This window comes from Mastomys coucha, unplaced genomic scaffold (assembly GCF_008632895.1).
Source record: "Mastomys coucha isolate ucsf_1 unplaced genomic scaffold, UCSF_Mcou_1 pScaffold20, whole genome shotgun sequence".
Lineage (NCBI taxonomy): Eukaryota > Metazoa > Chordata > Mammalia > Rodentia > Muridae > Mastomys > Mastomys coucha.
Window position 1 is genome coordinate 114500107 of NW_022196903.1, and position 27056 is coordinate 114527162.

Genomic DNA, 27056 nt, shown 5'->3' on the forward strand with positions numbered 1-27056 from the left:
CTCCCTCCCTTTCTCCCTTGCCTCCTTTTCTTCCTGCTTTCTTTTCTTTCTTTCTGTGTATAGCAAAATTCTCACTCCAACTCCAGGTGCTTGGAACTAAGTCCAGGCTAGATCTGTACTTATAATGATTTCAACCCTTTTTTGCCTTTAAAAGTCACAATGCTGACAGTGTGCAGTTATGACTCTGCCGGCACATTTCCTCTCCACATCATGACTCGTTTCTTCTGCAGCCTTCTGCTTTCTGAGCTGTGAACAGAGGTTGCTATATTTCCCTTCCTGATTGCCATTCCCAAGCACAAAATATAAGGATTCCCTCGTGGTTCAAATTATTCATTCTTCCCGTGCTTCACGAGTTTCTATTTTGCCCTAGGGATGTGTCAATGGGGTTTAGTAAGTTGGTTTCTTGCCGGTATAGTGTGAATACATAGGAGGCAGAGAAGAAAGTGAAAGCCGAATTCACAGTTTCAAAATACTTTGCCCCACATTCATGAACTGGTTCCCACCTGAGGCTAAGGTTCTAGGTTGCTGATAGGCAGTTCTTGTCATAGTCACTTGCCTACAGACCCATTTACATTTAGTCAGAGCTTTCTCTCTCTCTCTCTCTCTCTCTCTCTCTCTCTCTCTCCTAGGATCATGTTTAATACTTTCCCTTCTCTAAATTTGTGAATTAATACCTATCTCCTAAATCATGCCTTAGATATTTTCCTTAAGATTTTAGGTACCCTGAACATATCAATCTTTCCACGCTTCTGTTACGCACAGGAAAGCATCCTATCCATTCATAGGAAGATACCCCATACCTGGATGAAAAGCATGTCTGGGAAATTGTATATATAAGTCACCCACTTTCATTCTGTTTGCTTCCAATATGACTAATTAAGCCACTATTGCATGGTAAATATTTGTTTGCTAAGCAATATGTTTCTCACCGGGGAGATGGCTGCAGCTGTGTGGGAGGTATTGAGGCTGTAGGAGACACAAATGGATGGCCCTCTCTTGGGGGAGGGGTAGTGCTTTAGCTCATTCTAAATCCAAGGTACTTATTTATTTTTGCTGTGTTTTCTAATGTTGCACCTGTTTCCTCTACAGAAGATAGGAACTTTTTTTTAAAGGGAGACATTTTATACATACAAAATATAAAAAATATGAAAGTGTAGATACATTAATCTTTAGTAACCATCTTACTATATCCATACATATATCCTGTAAAAAATATTTATTCTAGCTAGCTCACATGAAAGACACAAAACCTTGGTATTTTATTTGCAAGCTGTAAGCCTAGATTTGGCACCTATATCCAAACCATCCCTCCCTAGTTACTTGCTTTTTGAGTCTCCCCTTGCGTGTGTTTCTCCACCAGCCTGTCCTCAGGGTGCATTTCTCCTGGCCACATGTTCATGGTCCATCTGGCCTCACAGCGGCCTCCTCCTCTCTCTGTCTCTTCTTCCATCCCCCCCCACCCCTGGTTTCTTCTGAGACCTGTCACTTAATTCTCAAGTCCCACCTTTCTCTCTCTACTGCCCAATCATAGGCTCTAGCCTTTTATTAACCAATAGCTTTAAATTGAAGAGTAAGGTTTGCTGAACAAAGGCCAGTGTATGTGTGAATGCACTTCTCTGGACTGTCTGGACAGCAACCAGATCTTGGGGTTCAGAATTTAGCATTTGCATACATAGCTTTGGTGATGCCTAGACTATAATTATTTTTTTTTAGATTTATTTATTTATTACGTGTAAGTACACCATAGCTGTCTTCAGACACGCCAGAAGAGGGCATCAGATCTCATACGGATGGTTGTGAGCCACCATGTGGTTACTGGGATTTGAACTCAGGACCTCTGGAAGAGCAGTCAGCGCTCTTAACCGCTGAGCCACCTCGTCAGCCCCTAGACTGTAATTATTGATGGTTGTAATCAGGTGAATAATGCTTCTGGGGATGGTTGGTGCAGTTGGGAGAAAGGAGTGTGGGATACAGCAGTTGAAAGAACATCTACTCCAGCTGACCCTCCTCTGTCTGAGTTCGGGCTGAGACGTGTGTGGAAGCCTCAGAGCTAAAGTATAACCTGGAGGAAGCCCAGTCTTGTGCTCTCCTTTACAGGCAGGAGACAGGCTCAAGGAGACAACGGGCTGCTCAAGGCTACACTTAGGGTCACATCCAGGACAATTCTTATTGTACACTCTGCCTCCCAGGTTAGCTTCTCTTTCTTTTAACTTTATTTCTTTCACCTGTGCCTTGTCTTTTCACATTTTCTCTCTCCCTGCACTGGCAATCCTGCGCAATGCTCTTTAACTGGCCCACCCTATTCTAGCAGCCAGGTTATTGGGCTATCCTAGGCTTCTCTTAGTCTACTCCTCTGTAGGTTCTGTAGGTAGAATTCTCTTGTTTGGTGTGCTCATTCCTTCTTTTTCCCTTCTTCTTCTTCTTCTTCTTCTTCTTCTTCTTCTTCTTCTTCTTCTTCTTCTTCTTCTTCTTCTTCTTCTTCTTCTTCTTTTTCTTTTTTCTTTTTTTCTTTTTGAGACAGGTTCAAGGCGAATAGTTCAGGCTGGCCAGGAACTCATGGTACCTCCTATCTTAGCTTCCTCATGGCTTGGATTACAGGTTTGTACCACTACACTGATTTTTCTTGCTGGATTTGTTTGTTTTTGAGACAGGGTTTCTCTGTGTAGCCCTTGCAGTCCTGGAAGTCACTCTGTAGACCAGGCCGGCCTCAAACTCAGAAATCCATCTGCCTCTGCCTCCCAAGTGCTGGGATTAAGGGTGTGCACTACCACTGACTGGCTTGCTGGATTTTTTGACTGAGAAGAGACCATGAAATCAGCTGCCTCTAACCTGGCAATGAGAATGTGGCATGGAACAGCTGTGAAGAAGTTTCAGAGGCCAGAGGTTGACAGGAATGTTCAGAACCTGGAGAACCCCAGAGAGAAGCAGCAGAAATTGTGGTGATGGGGAGAAAGAGTGCAGAGGGAAGGAGAAAGGATGTGGGGGTCTTCATTTTGGAGAAGAAATGGCTGAGGTGGCTTTGCGAAAGAATCCAACCTTAGAGCATCCTCCAGTGGACAGAATGAGAAATTAGTTAACAGTAGCAAGATTTGGGCTGCAGAGGTTTTCTGAGTTGTCCATAGCAGATTTGTTTGTTTTTTTGTTTTTGCTTTTTTAAAAGATCAAGCTGCAATATACAGTTACATCAGAATCTTTGGGAGTGCAAATATCAGCAATGCATTCAGCACGTCTCAGGAGATTCTGATGGGCAGACATGATTGAGAACTGAAGGACAACAGGTGACAATTAGGCATTTGTTGATGATTATGTTGCTTTGGGAATGGCCAGTTAGCTTTCTGTTACTGTAATGAAATACCCGAGATAAACAACTGGAAAGACAGAAAGGTTTAATGTGACCCACAGTTTCAGGGACTCCAGTGCATGATCCTTTAACCCTGTTGCTCTGAGCCTGTGTTGAAACAGCACATACTGGACGAATTCACATTGTGGTGCAGCTTGCTTGCCTCTGTCAGCTAGGAAGTGAAGAGAAAGAGGACCATAAAAGCCCCTTCACTGATGTGCCTCCAGTGACCCAACTCCTTCTGACTGGGTCCCATTACCTCCCATTACTTGGTTCCCAGAGTAGGAACCAAGCTGTTAACACATGGGTTTTGGAGGACATTCAAGATCCAAACTACAGGAGTTGCTGAGTGCCTCGTGGTGTAAGTGCATGGCTGAGCCTTGGGTCCTTCAGAGGCAGGTTTTGAGGTGCTGACATTCTTTGGGGCCAGTAGTTCTCAGCCTGGGTTGTGCACTGAGATTACTTGTAGGGCCTTAAAAGGGTGTCTCCCTGCGTTTTACCCTAGAGATGCTGGATAAAATCCTTGAGTTGTGGTCCAAACTATAAAGTCATATATTGATTGCATATAGTGTGTATAGATGGACGTATTTTCTTTTCAGGCTCTCTGGGTGAGTTTGATGCATAATCATGCAGTATCACACTCCAGGGGAAAGCCACAGTCTGCTGCCTTCCTGAGTGACCCGTGCCTCTGGTGTCACTAACACTAACACACTGGTCTCTACTACACTGGAGTGGTAGGTATGCTGGGGAAGAAATGCATGTTGCCTTTATCCTTTCTTCTAAGAATACACATGAACATGCTAACTCAAGGGCAAAGCCTCATGCCCATCAGCCAGTAGGCACATATTGAACATCTACTGTCTGTTTAGTTTCTATTGTATCCTTTGGGGATAGAGATTTTTATTTTTATTTTTTATTTTTTATTTTTTTACTTTTATTTTTATTTATTTATTTATTTTTTTGAGACAGGGTTTCTCTGTATAGCCCTGGCTGTCCTGGAACTCACTCTGTAGACCAGGCTGGCCTCAAACTCAGAAATCCACCTGCTCCTGCCTCCCATGTGCTGGGATTAAAGGCATGCACCACCACTGCCCAGCTTTATTTTTTTCTTTAAAGAGTTCACAAGCCAAGCCCACTACAGGCATTCATGGCTGCTGAGGGATGGAGAATCATCTCTAGGGATGAGCTTCTTGATAGGTTATTGTGGTGGTGTGAATATGCTTGGCTCACAAGAAGTGATACAATTAAGAGGTGTGTCCTTGTTGAAATGGGTGTGGCCTTGTTGGAGGAAGTGTGTGTCACTGTGGGGGTGGGCTTTGTCAGTCTTCTGTTTGCCTTCAGCTCCTCCAGTGCCATGCCTGCCTAGACACTGCCATGCTTCCTACCATGATGATAATGGATTGAACCTCAAGCTGTAAGCCAGTCCCAATTAAATGTTGTCCTTTATAAGAGTTGGCTTGGTCATGGTGTCTCTTTACAGCAATGAAAATCCTAACAAAGACAAGTTGGTACCAGGGACTGGGGTATTGCTGTGATAGGCCTGACCATGCTTTTGTTTGGAGGAATGTGGATTTGGGGACTTTGGATTTAGGAAGCAGTGGAATGCTTTAAGTGGAGTCTAATGAACCATCCTAGTAGGAATATGGAAGACATTGGTGCTGAGGGTCATTCTGAACTGTGCAGACCCTGGCCTAGGATGTTTCAGTGGAGAAGAATGTTAGTATGTGGCCCAGGGACTGTTCTTGTGATAGTTTGGTGAAGAATATAGTTGCTCTTTGCCCTTGTCTGAAGAGCCTATGTGACAATAAGGTAAAGAGATTTTGATTAACTGCTTTGACAAAGGAGGTCTCAAAACAGCCTGGTATAAATTCTGCTGTGTGGTTACTGAAGTTCACTCTTATGAAGAGTGTTCTGATGAAAAGGAGCAAGCTTAGAAAGGAAAAATACAAAATGTATGATTCAAATAATAAAGGGGCACCGGGAAGTGAAATGGAGTTGAATCCTGTGTTCAAGGAGATAAACCTATTAAGGGAGTGGTGATCTCTGGGCAAGAAGATCCCACCCTGCTAAACTTATTGTTTATGCTTTTGCAGTTGAACAAAAATATTTATGTCATGATAGGTTGATAGGTGTTATTACCTGGTTATTGTTTTCACCTGGACTTTTAATCTGAAATGAACTGCAACCCAGAAATGGAGGCCAGAGACTTTTGATTCAAAGGAATATGGTCATGGAAAGCTTAGGTCCAGGCATGGTAGTACATGCTTTTAATTCCAGGAGACAAAGACAAGCAGATGTCTGAGTTCAAGGCCATCCTGGGACAAAGAAAATTCTAGATCAAGAAAAGTTTAAATTCAGGTGTGGGGGTACATGCCTTTAATCCCAACATTCAGAGCCATGCAGACCTCTGAGTTCAAGGTCAATCTACAGAACAAGTTTAAGGACAACCAAGATTAGGCAGTGAAGGGGTTGGAAAGCAGAAAACCAAAGCTGGTAATAATGTAATAATTTGGCAGCTTCAGTCATATGGCTCTGGCTTTAGAGTCAAGAATAAGGGGACTATTGGGACAATTGATGCTCGTTAGTTGGAGCTAAGAAATTAGCAGTGATTAAGAAGAGACGAACATCTCTCTTTGATCAAGGTGAAATTTTGTCAAGGTGAAATTTTCTGGAAAGTGTTTTCTGAGTGCTGAAAGAAGCTGTGTTCCAGAGACAGACTTCTGTCTTAGTTAGGGTTTCCATTGCTGTAAGGAGACACCATGACCAAGACAACTCTTATAAATGACAATATTTAATTTGGGCTGGTTTATTGGTTCCAAGGTTCAATCCGTTATCATCATGGTGGGGAGCATGGCAGCATTCAGGAAGGCATGGTGCTGGAGGAGCTGAGAGTTCTACACTTTGTTCTGAAGTCTGCTGCCATGCTTAACACCATTATGGTGTCTCTTTATAGCAATAGAAACCTTAAGTAACACAGAAATCTATCTCTGGAACAAAACTTCTTTCTGCACTCAGAAAGTGGGTCCTAGAAAATTTCACCTTAATGATGCTGGTCTCTTCTTAATCACTAATTTCTTAGCTCCAGCTATCCAGCATCAATTGCCCCAGATTCTAGTTCAGCCTAAATTATTGGACCATTTCCTCATAATTCTTCCATAAAATCAAGTGGCTAGAAACTAATATTTGACACAAGGCAAAGTATGGAGACAGGTGAGGCCACTTGAAAGATCCAGCATCACTAGATAAGGCCAAGCTTATAAGATCCAGTGGGGCTTTCCAGAAAACAGAAACAAGGCTTCCTCCAGACTCCTAGTGAGCATCTGATTTTATGGAAAAATTCTGAGGAAATGGTCCAATGATGTTAGGCTGGATTAGAATTTTGTTGTTGTTTCAGTGAAGGAGTAGGGCATGTGAGACAAGAGGAGGAGAGAGGAGGAGAGCTTAGCCTGAGCAGAGAGAGAGGGGGGCAAGAGGTGAGCACCAGCATTCACAGCCTCTCATCATAGGTTCTTTCTCCCCGCCGAGGTGGACCAAGGGTTTTTCTCAGTATGTCATGAGAGAATGGAAGCCCCCACCAGCTGGGAAATAGACTAACACTGCTAAGGCCTTGGTGGTACCAGGAGTTGGCCAGATATAGCTGTGCCTGGTGTTCTACTGAACATAAACCATTTTACAGTTTGTGATCAAGATGGATCAAGATACAAACAAGGCCATTCTATGACCATGAGTGAGCAGTGACAAAATGTGAACATTTTCTGGAACGTGGCCTGTGTATATCTATATACAGACACAGACCCTGACATGTACACACACACACAGACATACACATATACACCCACACATAGACACACACGCACGCAGACATCCACACAAACACACACAGGACATTGATTGACATGTGCAAACATGTACACAGACACACACACAGACATACATATATACAGACACAGGTATATATACACTCATAGACATACACAGACATACACAGACAGATATAGACACACATACACAGATACAGATACAGACACAGAATACATAGACACACAGAGACATACACAGACACAGACATACACAGACACACAGACACACTCACACACAGACGCAGACAACTAGAGATACAGACACACACACACAGACATACACAGACACATGGACACACACAGACACACATACAGGCATACATACAGAGAGACATAGACATACACGCAGACACTATACATAGACACAGACACACAGAGAGCATACACAGACATGCACAGACACAAACATACACAGACACACAGACACACATATAGGCATACACACAGAGAGACACAGACATACACTCAGACACAGATATACACAGACACACACTCAGACACAGATATACACATTCACACAGACAGATATAGATACACAGAGCATACACAGACACATAGACACAGACATACACAGGCATGCACACAGACACACATACACAGACACAAAGCCATGCACAGACACACACAGACACACACAGACACAGACATACACAGGCATGCACACAGACACACATACACAGACACAAAGACATGCACAGACACACACAGACACAGAGACACAGACACAGAGACACAAACAAACACAGACACATACACAGGCACATACACACAAACAGACATACACCGACACAAACACAGTCGCGCACACATACACACACACACACACACACACACACACAGCATAAATGATGGCTACTTCTTCCTTATCATGTTTTAGTTTTCCTTCGTTTTCCTCCCATGAGATCCATTAAGAAGCTCCAGCTCCAACCACCCTTGCTATCCAACAGCATTCACTAGATCAAAGCCCTGCCTCAATCTCCCCACATAAACCCATCCTGTGATAAAGCCCCTCCCATCCTGCTGACCTCTCTAAGTGTAGAAGGAAAGAAACCAGAGAGGAACATGATTATGTTGCTCCCACCCATCCTGGTCTCCCCATACAAGACAAGGTGTGCTCAGACTGTGTTGTGTCTGTCTTCATGTGCCAGAGACCAGCAGTGAGACCCGTAGGTGACAGGCTGTGCTTCAGGCATTTGCACCACGAAGGATGAGCAGACCATGACGTCAGTGTATTTTCTCACTATGAATGATCTCCGTGGTGGTGTTTTAAAGTGCTAAGGATAAAAGGCTGTCCAGTGGTTGTCACTCTGTCCTGGCCCCTTCCTATGACTCATGAGTGCCAGGGGACACGGGATGAGCAATGGCCTCACTAGCTTCAACCAGCCCATAGTTTCCTCCTGAGGCTGGCTGTGAAACTTTACAAGCCTTCAAAGTGCTCTGAGAATCAGGTAAGAAATCAGGAACCAGGGAATAGAAGAAGACCCAGGTAAGACTGGAAAATCAGAAAATACAGTTGCTCTTCTGGAGTAAGGCAGAAATGTATGGCTTTTCTCTTTCACTAGGGAAGGCAGGTGCTAGGAGGAGCTTGTAGAAGGTGTGGACAGCAAAGGTATTTCTAATGAGATCTAAACTTTTTTTTTTTTAATTTTTTTTTTTAGCATTGTGGGAAAGCATCAGGGTTTGGCAAGGACAGGTGTGGATCCTCCAAACACGGGGAAGATCTAAACTTTTAAAATTTATTTATTCTTTGTCTCTGTCTATATCTATCTGTCTCCTCTCTCTCTCTCTCTCTCTCTCTCTCTCTCTCTCTCTCTCTCTCTCTCTCTCTCTTCCTCTCTCTCTCTCTCTCTCTCTCTCTGTCTCTCTTTCTCTCTTTGTGTGTGTGTGTGTATGTTTGTGTGTGTGTGTGGCATGCATGCACCAGCATATGACTTCCAGGGACTGAATGGGGGTAGTCAAGCTTGGCAGCAAGCTCCTTTATTCACTGTCTTAGTCAGGGTTTCTATTCCTGCACAAACATCATGACCATGAAGCAAGTTGGGGAGGAAAGGGTTTATTTAGCTTACTTCCACATTGCTGTTTATCACCAGAGGAAGTCAGGACTGGAACTCAAGCAGGTCAGAAAGCAGGAGCTGATGCAGAGGCCATGGAGTGATGTTCCTTACTGGCTTGCCTCCCCTGGCTTGCTCAGCCTGCTCCCTTATAGAACCCAAGACTTCCAGCCCAGGGATGGCACCACCCACAAGGGGTTCTACCCTCTTGATCACTAATTGAGAAAATGCCCTACAGCTGGGTCTCATGGAGGCACTTCCCCAACTGAAGCTCCCTTCTCTGTGATAAACTCCAACCTGTGTCACGTTGACACACAAAACCAGCCAGTACACTCACTAAGCCATCTTGCCCTCCAATGAGGTTTTTAAACAATTCTTCAAGTCCTAGTGAAATTTCCAGCAAAGGAAATATTTTAACTTCTCCTTTTCCTCCTCCTTTTTATATATGTGAGTACACTGTCACTGTCTTCAGACACACCAGAAGAGGGCATCAGATCCCATTGCAGATGGTTGTGAGCCACCATGTGGTTGCTGGGAATTGAACTCAGGACCTCTGGAAGAGCAGTCAGTGTGCTTAACTTCTGAGCCATCTCTCCAGCACCCTCCTCCTCCTCCTCCTTCTTCAAAAACAACCTACTTTTTATTCACATGCATGTGTATGTACATGTGATGAAGGAAGTCCTGAAGGGGCCAGAACTCTGTGTGCCCCTTGAATGGAAAGTTCCTGATGTGGGTTCTGGGTACTCAACCTCAGACTCTGGAACTCTGGAAGAGCAATGAGTGTTCTTAGCCATTAAGCCATGGTATTTTTCTGTACTCATCTCTTTCTCAAAGTAAACACAAGGCCTGGATTCTGCCCCTTTTCCTTCAACATCTTAAGAGTTAAAGGGTGGCCTGGTAGTTATAAACAATGTTATAAACAATCCCAGCATTTGTTCACTCCAGTCACACACTGGGACTGCTATAGCCAAGGAATTAAACTATCTTAGCTCACACCCCTCAAATTTTAAACTAACCTAAGATTTAAAAGTTGTTAAAAAACAAAAAACAAAAAACCTTCCTTCAACCTGTGCTAGGTTTCTACTGACATAAGCGTTTTAACAATTGTCAAAAATGGGAGATCAATATTGGTAAAGTGTAATTAAGCTAATGATCTCATTTAAATTCCACTGATTTTTATGTTGATGGGTCTTTCCAGTCCAGGATCCTACCTTCACTCCAATTCAAGATCCCAGCATGCATTTAGCTTTTCTCTAGTCTCCTGTATCCTTCTTATCTTCTATGATCTAAATACTATATTAATTACTCATCTAGGTGCTGCAGCAAAATACAAAGGCAGCCTGAGGGAAGGTTTATTTTTGACCCAGTTTGAGGGGACAGCCCATCATTTGGGAAGGTCAAGGTGTCAGGAGTTTGTGGCAGTGGACCACATTGTATCTGGGCTTCAGAAGCAGAGGGAGGTACATGGAAGTGCTCAGTCTGTGTTCTTTTCCGTCAGCCCAGGACTCCAGCTTACATGCAGGGTTGGTTCTCCCTCCCCAGTGAGCCTGATCTAGGCAGCTTCTCACAGGGATGCCCATCCAGCTGAGAGTCAGCCTTAATCACCACAGATGAGATGGAATGAAGAACAGTTGATTGTTGTACGTCCTTTGCTGGGGGGGGGGTACTGTGTGTTCTGCTCTCTCAGGATCAAATAGGATTATTGGCATGAGTAGCAGCATATTGTGGCTGCATGAGTGACTCTTCGTACACATTTCAGGAAGTGAATGGTACGGGTGTGTTCCATGGCTGGGTGCTGCACTTGGCCGCTAAGCTATTCTTCCTGGCCTTTCTACCATGAAGTTAACATCTTCCCCTTTGTAGTGAATAAATAACTGGGGTGGGTGGATACTTAGAAACTATGAAAATTCTGGTCTCCCTCCAACCTTTCTTCACAGGTTTAACGGGTGCAGAGTTTATTGAAGTTGTCTGTCCAATGGTGCTTTCCTATCTCTGCCTTTCCTTCTACATTTGCTAGCTGGAGTTCTGTCTTAGGGAAAAGGTATGTTTTTGTCCCCCATGCACTTGCTTACTTTATTATTTATATTACCACAAACACGAGTGAATTTTACTCTGTGGTCACAATCTACTGCTACCAATATTTCTTTTGTTTCTCAGATTGTTACCATCCCAGTGAGCTGTCATCAGGTATTTCTTGAGGAGATTTTCTTGCTGCTTTCTTCCCATTAGTGTCATACTTGAAAAGGGCTCAGGTTGCCCGTTTGTGAGCAGGAAAGGGTCTGAGGCTCCCTCTGCTGAATCCCTGTCACTCCCAGGTGAAAACAGGCCGTGCTTCTCTGAAGAGTCTTCTGTCCCTGTTCTGTTCCTAGTGAGGACAGAAAATACCTGGGAGAATGTGTCATGACACACTGACATTTAAATATGCCCAGAATTGCCTGGCTGCCAGCCACCACCCATGCTTTTTCATGAGCTCATTTTGCTTCGTCCGATTCTGCTTAATGTTCAGTTTTTCTTGTTAGCAGTTCCTAGAGACTCCTCTAATCCTCCTGCTGAGTGAGAACTTGTAAACACTCATTCTGACAGTGCCCAATCCTTGGTCTCATCCCCGGATACCCAAGGGTTGGGAAAGCAAGGGTTGTCCCGTGTGATTGATAGGACACTCCAGAACAGGCAGCCTGAAGACTGTCACTGACAGTTCTACCACTGGTTTTCAAACTACCTCTTCATCACTCGGCTGAGCAGGGAAAAAATATCAATCATGACAGCACAGAAATGAAGGAACTCCCGGATCACAAGCATTTGGAAAGGTATAAAAGAGCCATCAAAGCGGCAGTGTAGCAGCGGTTATGTTAAAACTGAAGAATGAACATTCCCTCATGTCAGAGCAACATCCAGAGCAACGGAGGATGACGCCAAGGATGCTCTGATCTCCGGGAGTGGTTCCTGCAGACAAAATCTCGTTATTGCATGTGTGAGGTCTCAGAGACCCAGGCAACACTGCTGAAGGCTATGTGGTACCCAGACTTCTTAGGGCACTGATTTGGGTCTCAAATAACCTCCAGCTACCTGGTAATCAGAGAGTACACATTTCAACATTCATACTTAGTAGGTCAGTTAGTAGGGCTGCTAGTGGGTACCACCTGGAATAAGGCAAAGAAGTCAATCACATTGCTTTGGGCTTTTAGCATGAGTTTGCAGCCTCTCTTTGAGAACCCTTTTGATCTTTTTCTTTACATCATAAGGTGAGACAGATGGTTAGGAAGGAAGAAGAAAGGAGGCTGCTGAAACACAAGAATAATTTCCAGGGGCTGAAGAGATGGCTCAGTGGTTAAGAACTTAGTTGCCCTGGGTTTGAGTCCTAGCACTCTCACTAGTGGGCCCACATCTGCTTGGAAGTCCAGTTTCAGGGGATCTGACACCCTCTCCTGCTTTCCAAGGGCACACACATGGATATACACATACACAGACATATACACATCAATAAAAGTAGAGAATACAATCTGTCATTAAAAAAAAGAATAGTCTCCATGAAGCTCATTGTGAATAATTCTTTAACAGTGTAGGTTATTATGGTGAACTCGCTACATTATCAGATCCATTCTCTCCTGAAATCTCACACAAGGTGTGCAACATTGTCTCTGTTCTACAGTTGTGAGAATCAGAGTCTCAGAAGCTGAAAGCTTTGCTCAAAACTCCAAGCTCTCAAGAGACAGATGCAGTGCTTGGCCCCTGTGCTGCCTGGCACCAAAGCTTACACAGTGTCCCCTGCACTGCCCTGCGGCAGGTGGTGGGCCCAAGACTGTGCTCTAGTTTTGGGACTCACAGCTGAAGGAACAGCCGGCCACCTCCGTGGGTCATCCCTGCCTGGAAAGAAAGTCCTGTGACTAGCTGTCTGCCTCACATTGCAAGATCTTCCCTGATGACTTTGTTTTAAACCTTGGCATTTCATTGATTATAGCTAAAAAAAAAAAACAAAAAAACAAAAAAAAAAGTTCTCGAACATTGTCAAAGAATTCAAACAACACTGGGAGCTTCAAAAAGAATAGAAATGTCCTGTACTACCGTTGCCTAACCCAGTTCTATTCTGAGTGCAAGCACTATTAACTTGGAAACCTTTTTCAGACATTTCAACATTGTGTGTGTACATACTTGCACGTGTGGCTGTGGGTGTGTGTATGTTGGATGTTTTACTGACTTTTCACAGTACGGTAATCTTAAGTGTTGTTATTGTTGTTTTCCTAAATCATTGTCCCTTCCAGAATGGGATCTGGGAACCTGATAAGCTTGGTTTACTTTTAAATTAATCAGAATAACACCTCATCAAATTAGCACCTACTCCGGACTGATTCCTGGGAGCCCTTCAGTTGTGGGAAGACAGAGATCCCAGAGTGTCGGGGGAAGGGCAGATAAGCTATGGCAAGACAGCATGTTGTAGTAAATTCACAAGCAACTGGCTGAACTGCCAGGGTGTACACAGTCCTCAGGCCAGGGAATCACTCATGTGCGGATTGTCTGGTGGCTGAGGGGAGGGGAGAAAGTGGGAGGGGGAAGGCAAGAGGCGGAATGTGGGCCGGGTCAAGTTTAGGATTACATGCACCACAGGGCGGTCTCCAGCCACGCTTTAAATAGCCAGCCCCTTCCCTGGCCCCCTGGAGAAATCTCCGACAGGACCTCAGGCAGAAACTTCACCAAGGTTCGGAATATTCTCTGCTCTTTCTCTCTTTTCCCTGTTTCTGCGTCTCAGAATATAGGTTGGTGGGATCCATGGATTTACAACCATGATGACTCCTGGACAGTGTTCTTGGTTGGCTCTTAGGTGTGCAGGTGCAAGCATTTTCTGCTTTTCTCTTGACATTCTCAAAGGGGTGGCTCCTGACTTAAGGGTGACAGGAGGAGGGGTCGAGACTCCTAAATGGAGAAGAGAATCGGTGAGTTTCAGTGTGAATATAAAATTCATCTCTCCACTCAAACCTCACAGCTGAGTCCACGCCAATATTCCCACTGTCACAGACCAGCAAACTAAGGCTGCGTTACTCATTAACCTCAGGGGTCAGGCATGGGTGCTAGGAACGGCTGGGGTCTGAACCCAGCATGCTCTTTCCACTGCTCCTGAGAAGCATGGGGCCGGGAGGCAGAGGGGCTACTGCTTGGTTGCTGGGAGGGATATGAGGCCAAGTGGGATGGCTTTGTCTCGCAGGAAGACATCCCTGTGATGGTTAGTTAGCAAGGGAGGCCACGAAGACCAGTTCAGTCAGGTGAGAAACAATGTGTCCCCTTTCGTTGCTGGAGTTTTACCTTCTTGTCCACCGCTAATTTGGATCCCACTCCCCGCTTGTCAAATAATTAGAGGTGTCTTCCACCCCTTGCCTTTTTGGCTAATTCTTCTGGTCTCTAGGGTTGCAGGCAGAACCCGAGGCTTGGAGGGGTTTCTGATGAGAAGGTTCCATAATCTGAACTTGTTTTGGGGTGTGGGGGAAGCCCACCTGCTTAGCTCTTTACAAAGAAGCCACTCTAAATCAACCACAGTCCCTCAGGCACATAGTCTGAGCACTCAGGAAGCTGAGGTAGGGAATCATCTTGAGTTTACATTATGTATCAAGTTCTTGGATAAGCTGGGCCATAGACTTTGTCTCAACACAAACAAACAACAACAAAAACTAAAACAAAGACCCAAACAAGAGGGGCCACTGCGTAAAGTGAGGTGGGAGTCACGGGAAACACTAACACTAAATGTGTTGATAAACCAAGGCAGTGAACCCGCGCTCATTGGTAGAACCGAAAGGGCAGAAGTGCAGAGTGACTTAAGTCTCCTTACGATTTACTACTACCAAGGTGGCAACAGTGACTTGACTCAATGGAGCCGCGGCTGCAGATATTTTACGAACAGTCATTTTCTCAACAATGGCAGGGTTGGTGTAGGACTTAAATGAACACGTGTACAATGCTTCGTCCAGAGTAGCCGCTCATTAAGTTTAAATCAACATCCGAATTTATCCTCAGTCTATCCTCAGTGGAGGATAGGGCGTTTCTGCGGTAGGACTTCCTTTTCACGCCATCATCTTGGTTGTAACAGATTTTGATGCCCTTAGTGACAAAGAGAGGAAGGGAGCAAGGGAGGGAGGGGAGAAAGGAGGAGGGGGGAGAGAGGGGGTGGGAGGGGAGAGGTTAGGGAGGGAGGAGGGGGAGGGAGATTCAGTAAGAAATGGAGGAGAGGGCAATGAGTTCCTAGACAGCTCAGTTCTCATCCAGTTCCGGGTTCCATCCAACATCCCTCAGAGGACATTGAACAAAACTGTGAAGATACAGATAAGGAAAACATCCCTATGACGCAGTTTAGGAAAGTTGTTTCTTTCTTAGCGTTGGTGTATGTCCCAACCTTTCAATGCATGTAGCTATTCTATAAAGTATCTGTCAAACCTGATCATTCGGTACATACTAATCTCACTTCCTATAGCACGGACACCCTTTTGTTTCAATATACATCTTTCTGTAACAGTTTTGAACGGTTGTATAGAAGCTCACAATGTATCTACCAATAACTCATTACCTCACCTTCCATTATTAGCATGTATATTCTTTCCAATTTTTTGTTGCTGTTAGAAACAAGCAACATTCTTAATATCAGATCTTTCCCCATGACCACAGTTACTTCTTTAGGGTAATTCCTGCAAGGGACCTCAGTGGTCTTGAGAGTATGTCAACAGTCATCCTCTGGGTAGTCCCAGCCTATCACAGCATTGAACTGCTTTTTAATGGGTCACAGTTGGTCGTGAGAAGCAAGGGGGAAGTGCAGATAGCCACATACTATGTGAATTCAGAGAACACGCATCAGGGAAGCAAAGTCTACCCTTCTGTGCTCATGCTTTCTCCTAAGTGTGAAGGGAACAGGCAGTCCCAGGGGCACCTCCCCAGCTCTGCCAGTGAGGGGCGCTAGGGAGGAATGGGTCAGAGGATAGGGAAGGAAGTCACCCTTTTCCGGGGAATTTATTCCCTTGGGAATTCTCTGAAGGGAGGAGGTGTTCCCTGTGGGCTTCCTACCAGTGACAGAGCACCTCACTTGTTTTCCAGGTGGGATGGATAACAGGGTCTCGGGAACAACCAGTAATGGAGAGACAAAGCCAGTGTGTCCAGTCTTGGAGAAAGTGGAGGAAGATGGTACCTTGGAACGGGAGCACTGGAACAACAAGATGGAGTTTGTGCTGTCAGTGGCGGGAGAGATCATTGGCTTAGGCAACGTCTGGAGGTTTCCCTATCTCTGCTACAAGAACGGGGGAGGTGAGAGCCGCTGTGCCACCCCAGTCTCCCCAGGGAGGAGAGTTCAGTCTGCTTCACTCATTGTCCCTCTGGGAAAGACCCTGATGGGTCATGGAGGACACTTTGTGGGGGACTGAGACTTAGCTAACCCGTGTGGGTGCTCTAGGACTTTCTCAGAAGCGTGAGTACAGGCTCAGATCCAGACGGATCAGGCCACGGATTCTGATCTTGGTCAAGTTCCCGAAGCCCCCGGAGTCTCATTGGCTGTTCCTGTAAATCAAGATAACAATACCTGTTTTTCAGGGTTCTTGTAAGGACTGGCAATACTACCCATAAAATGCTTACTAAATAGGAGCTGCAGAGATGCTGCTGCTGATATCAAACTCTTCTGGGATCTTGGGATTCTTCAGCTTTGGCCTTGTGTCATCTCCCACCACTCACTCAGCTGGTACCATGACATTCCCAATGCCATCTGTTTCCCAGATCTCACTAGAATCATATGCTTTGACCTTCATGTTTTCCTTTAAGATTTCCCCTCTTCTCTGTCTTTCTGTCTGTGTCTCTCTGTCTCTGTTTCTGTCTCTGTCTCTCTCTCTCTCTCTCTCTCTTTCTCTGTGTGTACTCACAAGCACACACATATATTAGATTCTTATTTTCCTTCCCAGTCTTCTGGGATAATTAAACTAATCCACATTTAGGGAATTTCCACACCCCTGTGGGAAGCCTTGGACAGAGCCTCTAGATACTAAAGGGCTTAGAGTTGACCGGTGGGTTAGGAAACCATTCTGTTCTGTTGATGGATAAAGCTTCCTGGGATTGGAGGTCATGGGTCTGTTTTTGTAATGAGGCTGTATCCCGAGCTAGAGGAATGCAGAACTGGGAGGTAGGTCACCAGGGGCGATTCAGAGAGGAAGAACACGAGCACACCTTCCCTCTTGCAAGGGAGCAGAGGCCTCTGAACCGGGCAAGCTCTCAAAATGGATTTGAAAGGATAAGGCACACAGTCCAGGGTATAGGTCAGAGGGATTATGAGAGACCAAGAGAGAGGTGCCTTGTACCCATGGTGGGTGTCTTGTTCTTGGGTTTGTGGATGTTGGAGACCAGGGTTGGAAGTTAACTTGTAATTTTCCCCAGAGGAATGGGAATGAGGTAATATGTCCTTTCTCCCCAGGAATTCTGGCTAACGGCCTGAAATCACAGGACTTTGCTCGGCCTGTACTGTGAGAGAAGGAGGGAGGTCTTCTTGTTTCTTATCTAGCCCTAGGTACTTCTCTGCTTGTTGAGGAGTGAGGGCCTTCCCCGTAGAGCATTAGGTGCAGGGATGTGGATGTCCCAGGGCACAGACAGAAGTAAGGGACTAAGCCGCATGCTGGACCTCGGAACAGAGTAACCAGCTTACCTTCTCAGAAAGATTAGGGAGCGAGAAGATTTCCCCAAGCCTCTCTGGAATTGGGTAAGGGTTGAGGCACTGATTGCCAAGCTTAGCTCAGAGCCACTGGGTGTGAAACTGCGGCAGTAAAAGGGAACGGAGGTGGAGCAGCTGGGGATGTAGGACTCACACAGCTTCCTGTGCCTGGCAACTCATGGGGTCTGAGCTTTGCCTCAGGACTTGCTGGCAGTGTCTCTCGTCTCTGCCTTAGAAACCACGCACAGGAAAGTCCTATGCCCTCAGTTTCTCCCGTGGGTGCCTGGGTACGGCTGCTGAGGTTTCTTGACTTCACGTGGCAGTTGAGATATTTTTAGGGGTCCTGAGATTGAATCCAGTGTCACCACCCACAGTTTCAGCCCTTGCGGTAGCTGAGGACTTCCTGTGCCACCTCCCTGTTTGCTGATGAATGACAGCAGCCCGGGCCTGGGGGGGTGTGGGGGGTGTTCGATGGACTTTGGAGCTAGAGACTAATGCCCAGGTTTGCTCTGGAGGGCACTGAGTTTTCCAGGACTGCTGGGTGAATTAATGAGAAGGCTCTAGGAGCCTTCGCTTTGCTTTTGCTTGCTGTGCTCTCAGCAGCTCATCCTATGGAAAGCAAGCTTCTCCAGAGTGGTGGGTGGGAGTACTTACTTTTTTTTTTTTTTTTTTTTTTTTTTTTTTTTACATCTCCTTTTAGCCAATGGGTACATGGATGCCTCAGATTCAGGGGATTCTTCGCTGCTGATTTGGGGAAGAAGGCTGCAGAAACAGGGAGCATTTGGTCCAATTTGATTCCTTTTCTCTTGCTCTAGTGATTTTAGTTAAGCCCATTGCTCTCTGACTGGGACTTGGGCTCCTAAAGATGACAGGAGTGTTCTGAACAGCTTCTGGGAAGGATGCCCGGTGCTCCAGGGAGGTACCATGCTTAGTAATGGGCTCCATTAACCTAACCTGCTTCTGGACTCTTTCTCTAAGTCCACAGCTTCACACAATCACTCCTGTGCCTGGGGTGGGGGAGGGGAGGGCCGAGGGTAAGGTGAGAAGTTAGATTACTAATGCATTTGTGCAGCGACAATGTCAAGCGCTCATCTCCTCAGAGCTTCGTGATGTCTTCTTTGGTTTCAGCTTTCACACTTGGCAGATCTAACTCAAAGCAAGTTCCACAGCAGTGGGGGAGTTGAGATAGATAAAAGAAGGACTGGGAAAACAGTTGAAGACTCAAGCTAAAAGTCAGGGGAAGCTAAGAGACTGGGTAACAAAGCCATGAGGACTTGGAAGCTATGACTGGCATGCTGAGGGGGATGATTAAGTGGGGTGCCTAACTCAGTCGCCCAGACAAAACCCGGTGTCACCACCCAGGTTCCCTAGGCTTGCCAGGCTGTCACTTGTGTTGGCACACAGTCAAGGGAGCCTTGACTCTATGCCATTCAACAACAAATACTGGGCACCCTGCACATTGTTCTATGTGCACGGAATACATTTGTAAATACACCAGACCCATGCCCTGACCTCGTGGGTCTTGAACTCTGGAGGAGGGAAACAGACAACAGAAGTGAAGCTTTACCAAAATTACGGGAAGTTCCCGAGTACTATGGAAAAGAACAAGAGACCCCCAGTAAAAGGAACTGGGAGTGCGGGTTTTAGGTTGTGGCTGTTTTAAAGGCGGCGGGGTTGGGGGAGGATCATGGTGGGCTTCAGCGAGAATATTTGAGGAAAGGCTTGCCAGGAGTGATAGGGGTGCTCATGTGGTAAAAATGGCATAGGGAGAGGAAACAAAGGTGAAATGGTCCTAAGCAAGAGCCCACCTAGCTGTTTGGAAGTACAGGAAGGCGGTCTATAAGTCCAGAGCAGGCTGCAAAGCTAGAAGGTGCAATCAAAGTGGCAAAAGAGAAAGCCATTGTCTAGGGCCTTTTGTCGATGAGACAAAAACCAACATCTATTCACCATAGACCGGACACCAACAATGTCCCCAAAAAAGACTCCACCTGAGCCCAGCTTGCTTGTTTACAGGGGCAGGAGTGACTCAGGCAGCTATATCACTAAAATGCCCTCCCCAGCATGGGCAAAGCTCCCTGTACACCAGAGACTTGTCTTTCTCCATATTCATCCTCTGTTTTACTGGTTTGGAGAGGAGTCTCATGATTCTAGTAAATGTCTAGAACTTTCCAAGTCTTATGGTTGTCTCTTCTCCCCAGAGGAAATCATGCTGAGATTTACAGCAGCACAATACAGGTGCAGACCCAATATGTCCTTGCTGGCTACTGTAAAATGCTAGCTTTTCCTTTAGTGTTGTGAAGAGTGAAGGCAGGGTTTTGAGCAGAAATGGCAAGATCTCATACTTAGGATATTCTCACTGGCTGTTGTGTTCAGAGCTGCCTACAGGGGACGGACCAGTTCTAAAGCTAAACATTCTGGATTCATCCCTGATTAAATCCTATGATGGATAGGGGTGACTGTCAGTTTTATAGGTTCTGGCAGCCTCATAGACACCTGTTTGAGATTACTTAGATCAGGTCTGGGGCTGTTGAGGTCGCTCAGCATCAGGGAAAGGCAAGCCTGATGACCTGGGTTCAATTCCCCTGACCTCTACAAAGTTGTCCTCTGACCTCCACGTGTGCACTGTGGCGCCACCACACCCCCGCCCAGAGACATTACACACAAAATAAATGTAATAAAAATTTTAGATTAGATTTGCTTCTGAGCATGCCTGTGGGAGATTATCTTGGCTAGTTTAAGTGAGATGGGGCTGCCTATCCTAACGAAGGGGTGGCACCACTCTCTGGGGTTGGGTCCTGGGCACTATAAAAAGGAGAACATGTGTAACATGGGCATTCGTAGCTTTCTTCTTCCTGACTGTGGATGCAAGGTGACTAGCCGCGTTAAGCGTCTGCTGGTTTGGCTTCCCCACCAGGATGGACTGTACTGAAGTATGTGCCAGAATAAGCCCTTCCTCACTTGTTACTTCTGTCAGGGAATTTTACCACAAGAGCAGGAAAGTATCCAAGACGAGCCCCGTCTCTCATAACTACTGACTCTACCCAGCTGTGTGATCCAAAGTGTTTCAGTTCTGGGTCTTCAGATGAGGCCTCTCCAGCTCTCTGGACCCTGGCTGCCAGCAGAATCAGTTTCTCAACACCCAGCATGCCTCAGTCTGGAGTCTCTGTGTGAGATAATCGGAATCTGAGCCCTTGACATAGTTCTTGTTGCTAACTCCCTAAGCAGCCTGAGACTTTTAACCTGAAAAGAGTTGCTTTTCCGGAGATGTAAAAGGCTGCAGGTTTTAAGAGAGAAAGAAGGGATCGAGTTTGGGGTACACCGACCTGGGCAGTGCAATATTGTGAATTTGGAGTCTGTGTGAAAGATCTGGCTGGAAATGTACACTTTGCTGTCAGTAGCATTTTGAAGGTATTAAAAAAAAAAAGGAAGCCTGGCATGACGGTTTCTATCTGTAATCTCTGGAGGCTGAGGCAGGAGGATTGTGAGTTCAAGGCTGGCCTGGGCCACCTAATAAAGCTTTTTGTCTCAGAAGAGAGAAAGAAAGACACATACACACAGCGTGTACACACACACACACACACACACACACACACACACACACACACACAGAGAGAGAGAGAGAGAGAGAGAGAGAGAGACAGACAGACAGACAGACAGAGACAGAGACAGAGAGATAGAGACAGAGATATCACCAGTCTACAAAATTGAGAAGAGAGAGAAAGAGAATCTGCACAGGGGACAAGGAGACAGCAGCAGCAACACAGGTAAAAAACCAAGGTGTTTTGGAAAGGCAGCTGAAGATGTGTGAGAACAAACGGAGCAGATGCTCTGAAGGGCCTGAAAGGTTGATGGGTGAGCAAAATTGCTGGCCCACAGCAGGGAGGTCATGGGTGATTGCAGCGGAGTACCAAACCCTGATGGGAGTCCGTTAAAGAAAACCAGGGAGATGGGCAGAGCATTGGAAAACATAAACACAGATGTTGCTGAAGCCCAGTGAGGAAAGTACGCCTGTTTTCAGTATCCTTCTTCCTGGGTGGAAGTAAGCCAGCGCAGCTCCTGGAGAAGGAGCATGCCCACACAGTCCAGCAACCGTGGCACCAGTCCCTGAGCTGGAGAACTTGCTGGGGTTGTAAGCTTAAACTATTTTTCCAGCCCTTCATCTTCAGAAGAGAAAATAAAGATGGCTTTCTCCAGAGGCCTGTCCAGCATAGGCCTCAGGCAAGGGCATAAAGAGACTCTGGTCATTTCAAGAGGTATGGTGGGGCAGATGGAGAGGGTAGAAGAGGTGATACCATTTCATTTGGCTAGGAGAATTTCAATTACTTGCCTGTCGACATCAGCTCTGACTGTCCACCTCTTTCATTTAAGTTTTAAGTCTGAGTTGCTGACAGTCTGAGTTTTGCATCCACACAGCTGAAGACCATAGAATATAGAATTGCTCCCTTTCCCCTTCTCCAAGTTCGGTCTAATTCTCAGTCTTGACACACGCACATCCTGGGCGCCTCCGACCTGAGCTCTCACGTGGCATCTCCCGGGCAGAATATCCAGGGCCGAAGTCTTCAGGTGAGGCTGCAGGATGACACACCAAAGATGGAGTGGAGTGCTGGAGGGAGGGCAGGAGCGAACAACATCAGCTATAGTCTTAAGGAGAGCAGCCCAGGGAGACCAGTGTAAGAGGGCCGGAGGAAACCATTAGCCAGTGTGCCGCTTGTAGCTACAAAAGAAGATAGCGAATGAGAAGCAATTTCCCCTCACTTTCTGATTTTTACGTTTTTAACAGTGCCATTGTGCATCCACTGCATACGGCCCGTGCTCCATCCACCGCACACGATACCCGATCCACTAAGCTATGTTCCTTAGATCTCATTACTCTCTTTCATTCCCCTAGAGAGTTTGCATTTACTTTCATATCGCACACATGCGTATGTATATAAATATGTATACACACATGATTTTATGTGCCTATGTATAAAATCTAATACAAATAAGAGGAAATCAAGATATATTCTTCTGAGGCTAGCTTAATTCACTTAACGTGATTATCTCCAATTACATTGCTTTCCTGCAAACCACAGAACTATGTTCTTGTTTACAGCTGAAAAATTTTCTACCATGTATATATATATATATATATATATACATATATATATACATATATATATATGCACATGTATATATACACACACACATATACATGTAAGTGTTTCTTCTGTAATTTAGCTCTCACGTGCAGTGCTGCAGTCGCGTCGATATGGAAGTGTCTCTGTGATGTGCTCACTTGGTGTCTTTTGGTTAGCACTCAGGAGAAGTGCAGCCGAGTCAAGTGGAAGAGCTATTAGAACACACAGCCTTTTGAGGGATCTCCATACTGATTTCCACCACGACTGGACTCGTTTAAGTTCCCACTAGCAGCGTGGAAGGTTCCGTTTGTTATCCTCACCAGCATTTGTTATTTGTCTCCTTGATGACTGTCGCTCTGCCTGGGGTGAGGTGGGGTCCCAGGGTACTTTTGATTTGCATTTCCTTGACGGCTGGTGAAGTTGAACATTCTCTTGTGTGTTTACTGTTTACTATGTTTCCTCTTTCACAAACTGCTCACTTCATTATAACTTATTGATTAGGTTTGATTTCTTGTTGCTTAGTTCTTTGTATTTTCTAACATTAACCCTCAGCCAGATACTAACAATTACTTTTCTCCCATTCTGTTTCTTCACCCAGTTTCCTTTGCTGTACAGTCGCTTTTTTAATTTTGCGAGAGGCCGTTGTCAACTGTTGGTCTCCTTTCCTGGGTTCTTGCCTTTCATCGTGTCCCCTATTTTTTTCTCTAGCAGTTCGGCTTTAGGTCTTACATTAAGACCTTTGCTCTGTTTGGAGTTGAGATTTGAGCAGGGAGAGACAGAGGTCTAGCTTGACTCTTCTGCACGTGGATATCCAGGGCCAGCTGTTGAAGAGAATGGTCGTTTCTACAGTGTGTATTTCTGGCATGTTTGTCAAAAACTAGGCGGCTGTGGCTGAGGGTTTATAGCCAGTTCTGGGTTCTCATTTACTTTGTGCCAGGGCCACACTCTTCTTGTAACCAAGGCTCTGTAATATAGCTTGAAATCAGGTATGGCGATACCTCTGGCATTATTTCTTTGCTCAGGATTGCTTGGTCTATCTCGGGTCTTTTGTGAGAAGCAGTTTACTTAGAGAAATCGTTAGTTTGGAAGCACGTGGCAATCTTGTGAGCGAGTTACTCCATGCCCACTTGGTCTGGCTAGCATTCATTATAGTGTAAACCTTTTTCATGTGCGCGCTGACTTCTGTTGCTAATGTAGAGTATAGTTCTTTGTGCCTTCAAAAAGTAACTAGAACATTACAGGTGACACCACAGAGTGTGCTGCTTCTGAGAGGGGCGCCTAGCATCAAGACTCTTTTTGCAGTCCCTCCCACCTCACGGGAAATGGGCAGCACATTTTAGAATTTTGGCAGAGACTTACATGGGTGAAATGAGTGTGAGTAACTTTATCCCATGTCTCTTCCTGTTCTATAGGGTCTCACTTTGTAGCCCAGGTTACTCTCATGCTTATAATCTGCCTTCCTCAGCCTCCCAGGTGCTGATATTAAAAGCATGATAGGCCTTGACTCCATCTTTTATTCATGGAGATATGAAGGGGCAATGGCCCTCAGGACTCCCTCAGCTGTGTTCAGGTGTCTCTCAATCAGCCTCCAATCACTGGCCCTGTCTGAGCTTTTCCTCTTGAGTGTGGACTTTGCTCATGTGCTGAGGGGCAGAGCTGACCATGGGCCTGTGGTTAAACATTGGCTTGGCCTGTTGGGAAAGAGCAGGCAGCAGAGATAGGAAGGCTTAAACTGACTGTCAACTTTCTGAAATGACCGGGGCTTTCCCTATAGCCCTTCACATCAGCTACTGGGTTCTTTTTCCTCTGGAGTTTCCCATCAGGCCCTGGATCTCTTAGGCTGAACTGTTCACAGTCTGTATTTCTTGGCTTTTAGGGCAATTGAGTATTCCTTCAGTTTAGTGCCTGAACTGTGATGTGGCTACAAACTACAAAGATCTGTTCCCATTAACTTTCAATTAATTGGTGTATTTAAGATGTCTCAGCGTCTTGATACTCACAGCAACAAAAGTACCTCCACTGTTCAGCTGATGAACATATCACTCCCCCTCAAAAACTTTCTCCTGGCTCCTGGTAACCCCTTCTTCTTCCCTTGGCCCCTGCTGCTGTGTCCCTGTGCAGTCACGAAGCTCTGCTACTGTGAATTCATCTGTGATTTTTTTTTGTATAAGGGGAATCATGAGCTATGTACTTTTTTTTCCTGCTTGCTTCTTTCAGACAGAATCATTGTTTTGAGATTCAGCCACCCTTTCCTTTTCAGTAGTCCATTCCTCATTCTTAAGGCTCCTTTAGGGAGCCTAGGAGACAGCTCAGATGGGAGAGACCTTGTTTTGCGGGCATGAGGACCAGTGTTTGAGCCCACAAAGAAAGAGAAAATTATGACCATGGTGATGGATGCTGGTGATCTCAGTGCCAGGCAGGCAGAAACAGACGAATCCCTGGGGCCAGCCTAGCCTAGTTGGTGAGTTCCAGGCCAGTGAGGGACTCGGTGTTAAAGAAAAACGTGTATGTGTGAGGAATAACACCCGAGGCTGTCCTCTGGCTTCCGTACACATGTGCACACACATACTCATGCACACACAAACATATATGCCCCCCCCAATTAAAAATAACTTTAAAGACCTTAAAATTTGTTTTTTTCCTTTGGTATTTTGCCTGGTTTTGTTATGACAAAATGCAGGCTTCATAGAGCAAGTTTGGCAATTTCCTTCTTCGTTAATGGTGTATAAGATGTTTCAGCTGGGTGGTGGTACACACTTTTAATTCCAGCCTCTGGGAGGCAGAGGCAGAGGCAGAATCAGAGGCAGATGTTCAAGGCCAGCCTGGTCTATAGAGCAAGTTCCAGGACAGCCAGGGCTACACAGAGAAACCCTGCCTTGAACCTCCCACACCCCCCACAATAGAAGTTTTTATAGAACTGGTATGATTTCTTCCTTAGGTGCTCAGAGATTTTACCAATGACGCCACATTAGATCTAGAAGCTTCTTTATGGCAAAGATTTTTAATAAAAAGATCAATTTCTCTAGTGATTGAAGGGCAGCTTACATTGTCCTTCTTGCAGAAGCCTGTGTTCTTTGAGGAAATTTGCCCAATTTATCTATGTTTCTGTAGTTATTAATACACAGTTGCTCACGTACTTTGTTACCGTCTTTTTCATATTTGTAGAGTCAGTGCTGATGGCGTACCTCCTGTTTGTCATATTGGTAACTTTAAAAAAACCTGACTTATTTCTTTTTGTATTCTCTGTGTGTGTATGTATGTACACGTGTGCGTGTTACCTAGGTGGTACATGTGCAATGTGCGTGCATCCGTGCACACGTATGCATGCTGTGTTGGGCATGTACCTGTTGGAGGACTACCTTTGGTAGTAGGTGCTGGCTGCCCACCATGTTGAGGCAGAGTCCTGTGTTTCTGCTACTGCACCTCTGACTCCGGGGCTTGTTGCCCTAAGGGTTTCTAGGTGGTCCTCCTGCTCCCGCCTCCAAGCTCACTGCAGAAGCGCTGAGGTTTCACAGTACACTGAGGTTTCACAGTACACCCCTGAACCCAGCATTTTGAGTGTGGGCTCCGGGTATTGAACTTGGGTTCCTCTGCTTGTGCAATTAGTACTTTTACCCACTGAGCCAGTGCCCCAGACCTCCTGTTGGCAATTTATAACGTCTGGAAAGTCTATCGATTGCGTTGTTTCAAGAAGGCAGGTTTTGGTTTGGCTGATTTTTTCTCATGCTTTCTTGTTTTCCACTTTGATTTAGTTTGGGCTGCGTTGACTCTTATTTCTCATTTATTAAGGAGGAAGCTGAAGTTATCGATTCGAATTCTGTCTTCTTGTTATGATAATGGACATTTAGTGTTATTGGAATAGAAACTCCAATTACTGCTTGAGCAGAATACACAGATTTGAGTATGTTTTATCTTATTTCATTCTACTTAAGAAACTTTCTAATTTTTCTTTTTGCCACGGACCGGGATTTCTCGCGGGGTCCCTTATTCCGCGGGACGATGGGTTCTGGCCAGGTGGGCACGGGA

At 45.5% G+C, this 27056-nt stretch overlaps 1 protein-coding gene across 3 annotated transcripts in view; it reads left to right on the top strand.

Annotated features, from left to right (window-relative positions):
• Nucleotides 1–13908: 13908 nt before the first annotated feature.
• The window catches only part of Slc6a13 (solute carrier family 6 member 13), a 39410-nt gene continuing 26262 nt past the window's right edge, over nucleotides 13909–27056 (top strand). Inside the window, exons 1-2 of one of the 3 annotated variants that reach the window (XM_031383280.1) lie at nucleotides 13909–13944; nucleotides 16320–16526. In XM_031383280.1, coding sequence (XP_031239140.1) covers nucleotides 16325–16526 — 202 coding nt within the window. In that variant the 5' untranslated portion in view covers nucleotides 13909–13944; nucleotides 16320–16324. Of the gene's footprint in view, nucleotides 13945–16319; nucleotides 16527–21637; nucleotides 21675–27056 lie in introns of those variants that run through there. The other 2 variants (XM_031383281.1, XM_031383282.1) reach the window with 2 other exon arrangements.